We start from the raw sequence: 13,789 nt of genomic DNA, 5'->3' as shown, positions 1-13,789 counted from the left end.
ATGGCCAGGGGGGGGGGGCCTGGAGGCGCCCCGCCGCCACCGCCATCGCCGTTGCCAGCGTCCCTGGATCCACGACCAGCCTGGGGGCTTGAAAAAAAAATCGTTGCCGCAGCCGCTGCCATCCTTCCCGCCGGGGCCTCCGCCGCACAGCTGATCGGCGGAGGCGCCGCCCTTGCTCAGCAGTTGACAGCGGCAGAGGCAGGGCGGAGGGTGCTGGCTCCGTTATAACGGTCGCCAGCGGCCCAGGCGGCGGGGCAGGGGTGTCCTGGCACCCCTGCAGTTGTTCCGGGAGGCAGCGGGCGGCATAGTTACCCAGCTGTTTTGCCCGAAATTCTTGCCCCACCCCAGGGGTCCATTGACGTCCCTGGGGGGCTCCTGGGGGGACGCCTTACTGTTGGGGGCTACGGAGCTCTCCCCAGCGCGTCCGCCATCTTCGGAGCCGGCAAAAAAAAAAAAAAAAAAAAAAAAAAAAACCTGATTTTCAGCATCTTCTCAGTACTGAATTCCTTCCTTCAGAGGGAACACTTTCTCTCCCAGCATTGAAAAGAGAGTATTAGAATACTCTTATTTGAACATACTTTTTTTTCTGGCCTGATTCCAAGATTCTTAAGCTATTGATGATTAGTTGCTTTTAATACAATATTTCCGAATGACCTGCTTGGTGTACATATATTAATAGTGCATTATCGTATAATATACCAATATTTAAAATATATTAACAAAGTATACGAAGGAAGGAAATTATATTATCTGCAACAAACGCCAACCACTGATTAAAAGAAAATTATTCTAAAATTACATTTTTAAAATATAACACCATGCATTTTTAAACCTATTTCTGCATGGAATTTACAGTGCAAAAATGTGTGTGTATGTGTGTGTAATTTTTTAGGTTACCAACAACTTTCAAAGTCAGCTAAAACCATGGAGTTAAGATGGCTTTTACTCTCCAACTGGAAATTCTCCTAAGAAAGTATATTTCAAAAGTTAATCCAGCTGGCTGCATTTATTCATGCTAGCTCTTGAAATCATTTCCATGTTACATTTCAAAACATCCAAGATGGGAGTAAAGCAAATAAATCCAAGTGGAAATGAGAAGCCATAGAGAAGCCAAAGGTACCTTTCAGAACATCTAAGCCCAACACAGAACAATTTAGATTCACCAGTTCACCACAAGCACCATACAGCTGCCACAATTATTTCCTGTTCTAATGATTAGATAAACTTGTGGTTTCTCAAAGCTATATTTCTTGCGCTGTGTGTGATATTCAGGGCTTTTTTTGTCATAGAATGCTCAAAACGGAGTTCCGGCACCTTTTTTGGATGGAACCTTGTACGGTAGGCAAGGCGGGTTGTATGACATGTGTGAGTTCCGGCACCTTTTTCTTTTACAAAAAAAGCACTGGTGATATTGCTAGCTGGATGTCACACTAGTTCCTTCAGCTTCTTTTTGGCTAAATGTTGATGATCTCCTTCTAATGCAGGATCATTTATTCAAACTATTTGATTTTGATAACAATTGCATTGTGCTACCTTCTTTTTTTATGTGTGCATGTGAGATAACACACATGTTTTAAATTACATTGCCATCTTTCAGTGCACTGCAGTTAAGGCAAAAATTGCTAAGACGGTGAAACCATTAGTTGAAGCCACTGAGAATATGCATTGTTTCCTTTAGGTAGAACACCATTGTGGATGATTTGGCAGAAGATGTGATGTTCTCAGCACAACTTCTGTATAAAAACCATATGTTGTTTGACAAAACACAAATCTGCCTCACAGCCCTGATCTTGATCATATCAGCGTGACTCACACTAGGGTAAAATAAATCTGGATTATGGGTATGCAATACACATTTCAAGGGTTGTGCATTTGGCTTTTTTAAAAAAAACTTTTTAGAAATGGTACTTTCAGCATTTGCAGAACTTGTACGCAATATTTCCATGCTATATTTAACTAAAATGCCTTCTGTGGCCACTTGGACGTGTTAGATTGCAACATATGCAGTCCTGACATTGCTTGCTTTAAATTGCAGTGTTTATGAATGCTTTAAATTGCAATTCTATGCTTATGCGGTATGCTCAGGCATATGTTATTCTAAGTCAAATAGGATTTAATCCAAAGCAAATTTACAAAAGTTCTCAAAATATGCAGTGAATAAAATGATAATTTGCTAAACTGTATATTTTTAATTATTGCATTTTGTTAGTTGTGAAACATTGTGCTCTACTTACGGTATTCATTTACCATAAATTTCTAAACATCATAACTTGTACTTACACCTCTTTAGTATTAAATAGTATACATAAAAGCTGAATTAGTGCTGTTTTTAATATTGCAACATGTCAATATTATGAACATATTTTATATCTATGTCTGTATCTCTGTCTACATCTATATCCATATTTCCATCTCTATTTATGTAGATGATTGCATGGATTTAGCAGATGTATAATTTAGAGATATTATAATAAACCCACAAACTGGCAGGAATTGAAGCTATTTTGTTCTTTGCCAAAAAACAGTAGAAGCAACTATAAATTGACAGTTGCTATTTTTGTGGTTATTGTTTGGATATCTTTGAAGGCTGTTTAAGAAAGGAATATTGATTTATTAAGTGCTAAATAGCTTGATTCAGAACAAAATTCCACTGAGCCTAAACTAATTTCTTTATGAGTATATCTATAATTTAGGAAAACAGCACAATCATATCTAATGCTACATCTATTTTATCCATCAATCCATTAGGGAGAAATTGAATTAAAGAACAAAGAAAAATCTTACCATTTGAGATCTGTTCTTTGGACAGCCATTGATGTCTTCAATCTTCTCATTTGCTAAAAATGAAAAGAGAAATAATTTGAACAATACATGCACGCACACCTACACAGAAACCAAATCTGTTTTAAAGACATCTGGTGTAGTTATCCAAAGCACTTGTTGCAACTAAATCAAACAGCCCAGAGTTGTGATTGCCCAATCAAAACAAATGTGTTAAACACCAAGAGTCACCCGGCTGAATATTTTCTCCTCAACCATTCTTCCTGAGACAGCTGGGGAAGGTCACTGCCATCTCAAAAAGAGACAACTGGGCTGGCAGTTTTTCTGAAAGTGATGGGCAGAGCTTAACAGCCTGATATTTCAAATCTGAAAGCAGCATGCACCACTTCACCATTGGATTTTTATTTAATAAATTGTGGATTTGTATAACATCCAAAAGAAAATTCTCATTTACTGTCTATGGTACTGAAGTTTCTACATATCCAAGATCTCTCCACCAAGCCACACATACAAAGTGCTATGCTCATTGCTATGTAATGCAATTTAATTGGGTGGTACTCAGAATTCTGATTCAAAAGGAGCCCGTTTTCTCTAATCCAGCAGCTGTCTCAATTATTTTGAAGCATCACGCCAAAACCGTACCCACCCCATTGCCGGCAATGGGGGAAACGTCTTGATACATTGCGACACGTCAGGTGACTTGTGAGTTTGACACCCCTGATCTATTGTATGTAGTCAGAGGGCTTGCTGGATTTAAGACATAAGCAATTGAGAGTGATGCCATTCAAACAAACACTGGCTGGTTCATTTGGAAGGCTTTTACAGGCCTCCTATGGCCTCCTATGGCAAATCTAACAGCTCAGCCAATGGCATCAAGGTTGTCAGAAAGGCCAAAATGGGATTTCCTCATAATATTGCTTCCACTCAATTCCTTCAGAATGTTTTGAAGATCACTGCCTATTCAATGTTGCTCCTGTTGCTCTTGGAACACAGAGCAGCAGGGAGCACCATTGGCCAATCAGCGCTCCCACCAGCTGACCAATAGGAAAGTGAAAACATCATCAATTAGTCAGTGACTTGTCTCATAAGGTAGGAGTTCTAAAATAGTAAAACTCCCTTGCTCCGAACTTTACACAAAAAAAAGAAAATAATATCTCACCTTTCATGTTATTAGTACAGATTCTGTATATCTGGCTGGTTTTGGGTTTTTTTTAAAGTTCTAAACTGCTAAGAAAGAAGATCTGGCTATCAAGTTTTCATTTGTCCTGAATATAAATTGACACAGCATTATCCAATAGTAGCATGGCATCATAGTTTTCCAGCCAATACTTTTTCACAATGGTTACCAATCATGAGTGTGGGCTGCAGTATAGCGTCTCCATATGTGTGGGAAGAAAGGAAGTGAATAATTAGAAGGTGTGAGGCAAGGAAAATCAAGTCAGGCAGTGTTGATTAACACAGTATAAATCACTATTATTATGAACCATAACAAATTAGGTCAATGCTAGAATCTATTTTCTAACCCAACTGAAATATAATTCTAAACATTTAAGAACCCAAATTCAGGAAGTAGTACAAATCCATAAAGTAAATTATAATCTAAAAATGCCTTCCAGTTAAAATTGAACTAAACTATTTACTTTTCTTCTATGAAGTTATTTTAGACATCAAAGCATAACCCCATAACATAATTAGCCATTTTCTCAAAGAAAGGATTGAGCACCCTTTCAAGTCAAGAGTGGTACATGCTACCTATATAAGCAAGGAAAATCAAATCAATCCGGGGTTTTTTCCCTTTAGGTCAATTCCTGCTGAATTTTACAAGCTGCCAAACAGAATTTGGCAAAATTGTAACTTATGGAAAGTGTAATAAGTGGAAGAGAAATGTAGAATTGATCTATATAGTCTAGTAGTCTAGAGCAGGTCTTTTCAAACTGATGAGAACCTGATGGGGCTCTGTGAATCGGGGGGGGGGGATTAAAAGTTCATTTCAAGGCAGCCAAATTTCTATCACTAGAGTCGTGCTTCTTGATCTAAGAATTGTTTTTTAATAGCAGCTTCTGTAGTATGAAAATGTTTGAAAACCCCTGGTCTAGAGATGAAGGTAGCCCACTGAGAAATCTAAAAGGATGCATTCAGCAGTTCCACGTTTTCCATCACTGCAAGAATGCAAATGTTCTGGAAAGCTTATCAGAATCTTTTGCTAACAGTATCAACAGGAGATCACTGGAGTCAGCCAAACTGAGGTACTTCTAATGGCATAAGATTAAAAGTAAACATTGTAGCTATATTACATAGCCGTGGCCCCCAACCTTTTGGGCACCAGGGACGGGTTCTGTGGAGGTGGTTCTTCCATGTGTGGGGATGGTGGTTTCCTGCTCTGCCTGAATCCCACATGTGTGTGAATGGGGCTTTGCTCACTTGCGTAGCCTGGTTCCCTGTGGACCACGAACCAGTGCTGGTCCATAGTCCAGGTTTGGGAAACCCTGTTATATAAGCATAGTTATACTTCTATATAACTGCACCTTAGACTTCCACTAATAAGTTTTAACACAGAATTTTGACACGCTGCAGGCTATATCAATGCAAGTATAGTATCTTGAAAAAATACATCTATTGACCAAAATAAGTATTTTTAAAATAGTAGTTCCATACATTCTCTGAAGATGAGCTTCTGGCTTCCTCTTCTTCCATGTCGAAGGAGCAAATTTAATTTAATTTAATTTAATTAATTTAAATTAATTTAAATTAATTTAATAATTACATGGCTTAACTCCATGTGAAAGCAGAATGTGGAGTGCCATAGCATTTATTTCTTCTATAGAAGCAATTTCAAAAATGGAATTTAGCCTTAATGTTCTTGGTGACACATTGCAAAACAACTAGTGTTTCCTTCATGCAAACACAAAGAACTAAGAGTAAAATGTATAGGGTAGAGCAAGAGAACGTTTTTTCTCTCCCCCCCCATACTACAGTGAAGTATTCCTTAAATATCTTTGCTGGGCAGCTGCTGGTTTACTAACTTATATATAGAATTCAAAGTGACCATCAAACCAAATTCCTTTCAGCAAACAAAGTTCAGAGGTTAGCAATATCTTATTGGTTGCTATGACAGAGGTCCTTTTGTAATAGGCACATGTCAGTAATAGCAGCATATCAATCCAGAAAAGTGTAAGCAACTACTCAGAAAAAGATGGCACTCAGGCAAATGACTGAAATTCATATTACACCTTTCTGTAGAGTATGGAGGAATTAAAGGCAAGAGTTCCAAAGAAGCAGAACACAGCATGAATAGTAAAGACACCAAGACAAGGCAATCAATTATGATAACATGCCATGAATTTGAAAATGTAAATAACATAAATGTAAAAAACAAAACAAAACAAAACAAAAAACAAATGAGGCCAATAGAGTGGGAGCTGCAAAGTCAGATAAAAGGTAGTAGAGCTATCTATAAACCATGATTAATACTGCCCTGCTGGTTTCAATAAAGTTGAATTTGCCAATGATTTGAGATGTGGTAGCAGCTGAAAGCTGCCTTTTAGGTATTCACCATTCAAAAATAATAATTACACCAACAGATAGGGTTTCTTTCACTTCCCACCACTGTTTCCCCCCTTTTTTGCACATTCACTTAGGCAGTGTACAAATCAATAAATCCATCTTCCCTTACATACACCCATTCACCAAAGCGCCTGTTCAATTATTTGTACAACTTGGTTGCAATCTGATATAGCCAAGCCATTGTTAAATTCTTTTGAGAGTAATTGTGGTTTTCATTTATAAACCTGATGAATACAACAGAAAATCCTGAAGTGGCCAACTATATTTCAATGGGAAGCCTACTAATATTGAGTTGAATCTTCTCACTCTCTCCTACTTTAACTGTTCAACAAAGTAATATTTTGAGCCATCCTTTCTATGATTCTAGAGACAATATTTAGCCATCTTGGCTTATAGCCATAATGGTTTCATCTTTCTTAAAAATATCCTAGTCCTTTTCCAGTTAGTCTATTATAGTAAAATCCATATTTTAATATGTATTGAATAAATATTTCACTCTATATTCCTTCTTCCTCCATTCCATTAGCTTCACAGGTTTAAAAGAGGAAATAATATAACAGACCTTCCTAATCATTTCTACTACACTATGTACATTTCAGATATTTGTATTATGTTCTATACTTAGTCACCATAAACAAATCAACTACAAATATTATAATCATTTTTCATAAGGAAGTAATTCTACAACTGATCATTTTAGAAGCATTTTCCCGGATCTTTTAAAATTTTACAATCCTATATCCTATTCATGCTAGCATAATGCAAATATTAAGGTTAAAATAGACAGAATTATCAGGAAGACAAATTCAAATAATGTTTCCTAAAATAGATTTCTAATACATAATCTTTCTGTGATGTCTAATAATCCATTCTCTTTTTTCCAATCAGAATCTAGCATCTCATGAAGACCTGGAAGTCTTTAAAAACTTAGCTTTCTCACAGATCATGGATTATGGGGCTGTAGAAGCCCTATCAGTAAGGTTTATGGCACATGGTTTGCCAAAGCCCACAGTATATATATATTTTTCTTATTGTTTTTTTAAATCTGTTTACACGAAAGCTACTTAGAGTTGCTTTGCACTTGGGCAGCATCTAAAATTATTTTTTAAAAAAGATTTAACATTCTATTTTCATTCAAGACATAGCTTCTCATTGATATATGCACACGACATAAATGCCATGAGAAAGAAAGATTCAAATAAGATTTCATTGCTATATATTAAATAAAATTAAAGTGGTCTCAGGAAGAAACACAATGGGAAATGTGAGCAAACAGCAGTACAAGTCTTAATACAAATTAAAAAAACACAATCAGAAGGAATACTGAAATGTTCTGTTCACAATTTTTCTGCCAGTAGTAATCCTTAAATAGTCACGTAGCAATAGCAATAGCAATAGCACTTAGACCAGGGGAGTTAAACTGCTGGCCCATGGGACGGATGCGTCATGCCAAACCCATGCCCACCCTATTGCTGGCAATGGGGTAACTCCGATACGTCGCTTGATGTTACAAGTTTGACATGTCTGACTTAGACTTATATACCACTTCACAGTGCTTTACAGCCCTCCCTAAGCAGTTTGCAGAGCCAGCATATTGCCCCAAACAATCTGAGTCCTCATTTTACCAACCTTGAAAGGATGGAAGGCTGAGTCAACCTTGAACCAGTCAGAATCGAACTGCCGAATTGCTGGCAGTCGGCAGTCAGCAGAATTAGCCTGCAGTACTGCATTCTAATCACTGTGCCACCACATATGTAATTTTCTGAGAAAACCCAAACAAATCTGATTTATCTGAATACACAGAGAGCTGTTTAATTTAACATTTAAAGTTGTTAAGCATTTTTTAAAATTTTAACAGGATGCTTTCAAACACTTAAATGTTTCTAAAGCCCTTTCAAGATGATTGTACAGTAAGTATTTGTTTATATTTAAACAGTTCTGTAGACTCTGCATATAAAGAGGAAAACACAGATCATATATAAATGAGAGCTCCCTGCACTATGAGCTTAGTTGTTATGTTAATGACTTTCATTAGCATCCAAGTGAATTGAGCACTGATTTGGTAGAGGCCAAACTAGATGCAACACCCATTTGCACAATTAGCAACTGCATGAATGCATTTTTTTTTTAAAAAAAGTAAACTGCAGATGCTCCGTCCAGCTCATGGTTATGTCATGGGGAAGAGGTTTTCCATCTCTCGTTAGGCAGTTACATGCACTGGGAAGCAGATCTTTATTTAACTTGATATCACAATCTGTATTGACAGGAAATTCTGAGGGTAGAATAGCAACCGTAAAGTGGAAATCATGAATCTGTAGCACCTTAGTGCTCTATATTGGATTCTAAATTCAGAATTACTTCCGCTTCAAAAACCCTCGCACAAGCTCCCAGGTATTTTGGATTACAACTTTCATCAACTTTTATCCAGCTTCACTAGAGATAATGTGACTTGTAGCGCAAAGGTTCCGAAGATGGCTGGATTAGCCCCGAGCCACAAGAATGTCAGAACCGGTAGCTCTCCTCTTAACGTTCCTTAAGGAGGTGTGATGTTCTGATTCCCATTTTATCCATTTTACAAAAGCTGCTGCTGCCGTCAGCATGAGTGTTTGTTACCAGTTCAGAAGTGGCAATGAAATTCAATGTGCCTAGGGCTAGAACATTTGGGATGCAAATGACTACAATTCTTTCAGTGCTAATTTTGGAGATTAAAATAGGAGCAGGTGTGTTTAAACAGGGATTTCATTTGAAAAGCGTCATCGGGTAGGAAGGGAAGGCAGAGTTATCTGTTCAGAGCAACTACCACCAACAGTAGAAACCAGGTCAACAAAAGAGAATTAAATCGCAACTGTAATGGGATCTAATAAATTTTGTATATTATTTTTTGTTGTATAAGTTGTAATTTGAGGTCCATTGACACTCTTGCTATAGAAGTTAATACACTTCCCCCTGTTGTCTAGTGACAGAAACCTGTAGTTCTGATTTTAATTGTATTAAAATGTACAAATATTAAATACAAGTAAGAAATACAAATAAAAAAACTATAAAAAGTCAAGAAATGAAGAAAAAGAATAATAAAAAGAATAAAAAGTAGAGGAAACAGAAGTGAGAGAGAAAATATAATAGTACGGTATATTTCTTCTTTCCTCCAGGCAAGTATAAATAATTTGGTTAACTTGACACCTTCTCTAGTACTATAATTTTTTTAAAAAAAATCTCTTCTTTCCATAATTCACCCCTTATTAATAGTCAAATTACAGAAAGCACATAATTCAATCCCAATCAACAAGTCTATTAAGAGCTATCAGAAATATGAACACATATTTTAATCTTGATCAAAAATTTCAATTTTATAATCCAAACTTACCATTATATCTAGAGATAAAGCAGAAAAAAATATTTCCCCACTTACAAATTGTATAGTCTTGCTATACAACATTGGTCTAAAACAGGGGTGTCAAACTCAATTTCATTGAGGGCCATATCAGCATTGCGGTTGCCCTTGGGGGGCCGGGTGGGTGGCCAGGGTGGGCATGGCCTACTGGGTGGGCATGGGTGGAGTGGGTGTGGCCTACTGGGTGGGCATGGCCAGCTCTACATCGTTTGTGTCAAGGGTGCCTGTGGGGGCCTGGGCAGGAGTGGGACAGATCTGAGGGTCTCTGGCAGAAGGAGATGGGATCAGGGCAAGTGCCAAGGCATGGACCACTGGAGGAGCCTCACTGTTCCTCTCAGGCCATGGTGGTGGTGGGGGGCTGGATGGTGGCACGGAGGTCAAATGCCCAGCCCAGCCCTCAAGCACCCGCGGCACTAAGCCCAGCCCCACTTCCCCAGGGGGGTGCCCAGCTGCACTTATCTCCTCCTCAAGGCTGCTGCTGCTGTGCTTGGTCTCCTTAGCCAGGTTGCTCATGATGGGTATGAGACAAGAGGGAAGACCACTCCCTCTCCATGTGAGGAGACCTGGCTTTGTATCCAAAGCTTCCTTAGCAATAGGATGGGAGACCCCCCCAAGATAGGCCAGGAGGAGGGGGAAGGGGATGGTGAAAGGGCAGCAGGGAAGGTCTAAGGCAGGACTTCCCTTAGACCCTCCCTCTCCTTCCTTCCTTCCTTCCTTCCTTCCTTCCTTCCTTCCTTCCTTCCTTCCTTCCTTCCTTCCTTCCTTCCTTCCTTCCAAGAGTGGTGGGAAAATATTTGAGATGAGGCAGGGAGAAAAACAGGCAAGAAACGCAGCTGGGGAAGTGTCATCCTTCGTGAGGAATGAAGAAATGCACCATCGCCTGGAAGTGGCCAGCACATGGCCCTCGCCTACTTCACATATCTGGCTTGGTGGGCTCTTCGGGAGGGGATGCCATGAACAGCATGAGAGTCGATGTTACCTGCACAATGCTGCCCAGCCCCCAGCCTGCCCGATTTTGGCAGGCAGCGGAGCACTCTCCACACAGTGCCAAGAGGCTGAGCTGGGTGGCATGGATCTGAAGAGAAGCGCAACGCTGCCCAGGCCCTAGCCTGCCTGAAGTAGGCAGGGCCATGTGCTGGCCACTTCCAGGCGATGGTGCATTTCTTCATTCCTCACAAAGGGTTTTTAAATTGTTGTTTTTAGTATTGTATTATTGTTTTTTAACTGGGCACTGGTTTAATCTCCTTTTAACTTTTGTATCGTTATTTATATATGCCCTGTGAACCGCCCTGAGTCCCTAGGGAGAAGGGCGGTATACAAATCAAATAAAACCTAAACTTCCCCAGCGTGCGCCCGGGGGGCAGTGCCGATGCGGCAGGGGCTGGTCACTCACTGTTTCCAGACGGCCTTGTGGAGCTAAGACTGAATGTATTTCAGCATAGATGGCCACCACGAAATTGTGTATTGGCCCCCGGCTGGCCTGGGCCAGGGCCAAAGCAGCAGGGGCCGTTCCCTCACTGTTTCCAGGATGGGTTCACGGGCCACATGAAACCACTTTGCGGGCCGGATCTGGCCCCCAGGCCTTGTGTTTGACATGTTTGGTCTAAAAGAAATCCCATTAACAGCCACCAGACACCATCACATATATCTTTTAATGATCATCATTTCATTTTTTAAAAAGCCTGATCTTAGTTCCATCAAGGGATGTCCCAGAAATTTCCCGGAGTCGATTGAACAGTTTCTCTTTGTCTCTTCTCAGAAAGAGTTGACTTGGTTTCATACATTGCTTTTCTAAATACAACATAAGGTTTTCCAAGTCACTCTTCTGATTATCTTTATATGTCCCCTTTAATTATGAAAACATCAAATAGTTTCATTTGTAAATCTATTTTGACACTGTTTTCCATAACACCTATATACTGGCATTTTAAAATCCTTTTTGGGATCTAACATGTCTTTTTCCATATCAGTTTATAGGTTTTCACTCTTGACACCAGAAATTTTAAAATTTTTAAATCTCAAATCAGTCCTAGCATCAGTCTGTTTTATCTAATAAAACCTGCTCTTTTTCTATATCCTTTGCTATAGTACCACACTATCTTGTAACAATAGCAATAGCAACTTAGACTTACATACCACTTCAGAATGCTTTAGAGCAGGAGTCCCCAACCCCCAGTCCATGGCCCAATACCGGTCCACAGAATGCCAGCAACTGGTCCGCGAAGCCCCATCTGCGAGATGCAGGCAGCACACAAAACCACGCACTCTCTGGTCCACGGAAAAACCTCTCTTCACGGAACTGGTCCCCAGTGCCCAAAAGGTTGTGGACCTCTGCTTTAGAACCCTCTCTAAGCAGTCTACAGAATCCGCATATTGCCCCCAAAAACCTGGATCTTCATTTTACTGACCTCAGAAGGATGGAAGGCTGAGTCAAGCTTGAGCCAGTGAGAATTGAATTGCTGGAGTGAGCAGTGAGTTAGCCTTCCATACTGCATTCTAACCATTGCACCAACATGGCTTGTAAATGTAAATAACTTCTGCGTAAGTTAGTGAATAAACAAGCCGACTTCTGGCTATGATTGCTGAAAACTGATGGCACAGCTTCTAATCATTCTCAGCAGAAACCAAGGAGGAATGTAATATAAGCGCTATAATATGAATACAGGTAATCCTCAAGTTATGACTACAATTGAGCCCAAAATTTCTGTTCCTAAGTGAGACAGTTCTTACGTAGGTTTTGCCCCATTTATGATGTTTCTTGCCACAGTTGTTAAATGAAAGAATGTGGTTGTTAAGTTAGTGACAGGGCTGTTAAGTGAATCTGGCTTCCCCACTGACTTTTCTTGTCAAAAGGTCGCAAAAGGTGATCACATGACCCTGGGACACTGTAACAGTCATAAATATGAAACAATTGCCAAGCATCCAAATTTTGATCACATGACCATGGGGATGCTGCAGTGGTCGTAAGTGTGAAAATGGTCATAAGTCACTTTTTTCAGTGCCATTGTAGCAACAGCAATAGCACTTAGAACTATATACTGCTTCACAATGCTTTACGAGCCCTCTTTAAGCAGTTTTTTTTAAAAAAAAAACAGAGTCAGCATATTGCTTCCAACAATCTGGAAGGATGGAAGGCTGAGTCAACCTTGAACCGGTGAGACTTGAATTGCCAACCTGCTGGCATCTGGCAGTCAGCAGAAGTAGCCTGCAGTACTGCGTACTATCCACTACACCACCAGTAACTTCAAATAGTCACTAAATGAATGGTTTTAAGTCAAGGACTTCCTGTACAGCCAGTTTGGTATAGAGATTAAGGCATCAGACTAGAAGACAGTAGACTATGAGTTATAATCCCCCCTTAGGCAGGAAGCCTTGAAGGTCAGAGGTCCCAAACCTTTTGGGCACCAGGGGCAGATTTTGTGTGTTGCCTACATCCCGTCTATGGGGCTTTCCTTGTTTGTGCGGACCGGTTGCTGGCATGCTGCGGACCGGTACTGGTCCACAGACCGGGGGTTGGGGACCTCTGTGCTAGGTGACTTTGGTCAGCCACTTTCTATCATACATAGGAAGGAGGCAATAGGAAACCACTTCTGAAATCTTTGCCAAGAAAACTGCAGGGACTTGTCCAGTCACCAGATGGCAAGACTTGACTCAAAGTCACTACATACATACACACATTCCTATACACATATCTATCCATGCATATCGTTATTGTGAAAGAAAGAACACAATTCCTCCTCAGACTCTGCCCACATGTATATTCTGTTCTTTCAACCCTAAATATGTTATTATCATCCTTGGCTATAAAAAACTTGCTCCGGCCTGCTACAGCAAGAGTTTGAAAGCTAAAAACCAATGCTTTTCATTTCTCCCAGATACAAACCATGGTCTACATGACATTTTCTGCACGACATGATATAGTTTCTTTGAGTCCAAACTGGCTTCTGAGTTCTTCTGAGTTTTTTCTAACTGAGGTTTCCAGACCAGATGCAAAGACAGATTCATGCAGAATGTATCCTAAGGTTATGCAGGTCATCCATAAATAACGGTTAC

At 39.8% G+C, this 13,789-nt stretch overlaps 1 protein-coding gene across 1 annotated transcript in view; it reads right to left on the bottom strand.

Annotated features, from left to right (window-relative positions):
• Positions 1 to 13,789, bottom strand: part of LOC308668353 (uncharacterized protein) — a gene marked incomplete at both ends in the record, with an annotated part of 102,396 nt that overhangs the window by 24,634 nt on the left and 63,973 nt on the right. The window contains one exon of the mRNA XM_081328213.1: positions 2,785 to 2,837. Coding sequence (XP_081184339.1) covers positions 2,785 to 2,837 — 53 coding nt within the window. The remainder of the gene's footprint in view (positions 1 to 2,784; positions 2,838 to 13,789) is intronic.

The sequence above is a fragment of the Vipera berus genome, assembly GCF_964194415.1.
Source record: "Vipera berus genome assembly, chromosome: 1".
Classification (NCBI taxonomy): domain Eukaryota; kingdom Metazoa; phylum Chordata; class Lepidosauria; order Squamata; family Viperidae; genus Vipera; species Vipera berus.
Note: the sequence above shows the minus strand (reverse complement) of the source record. Positions and strands in the feature narration are given on the sequence as shown.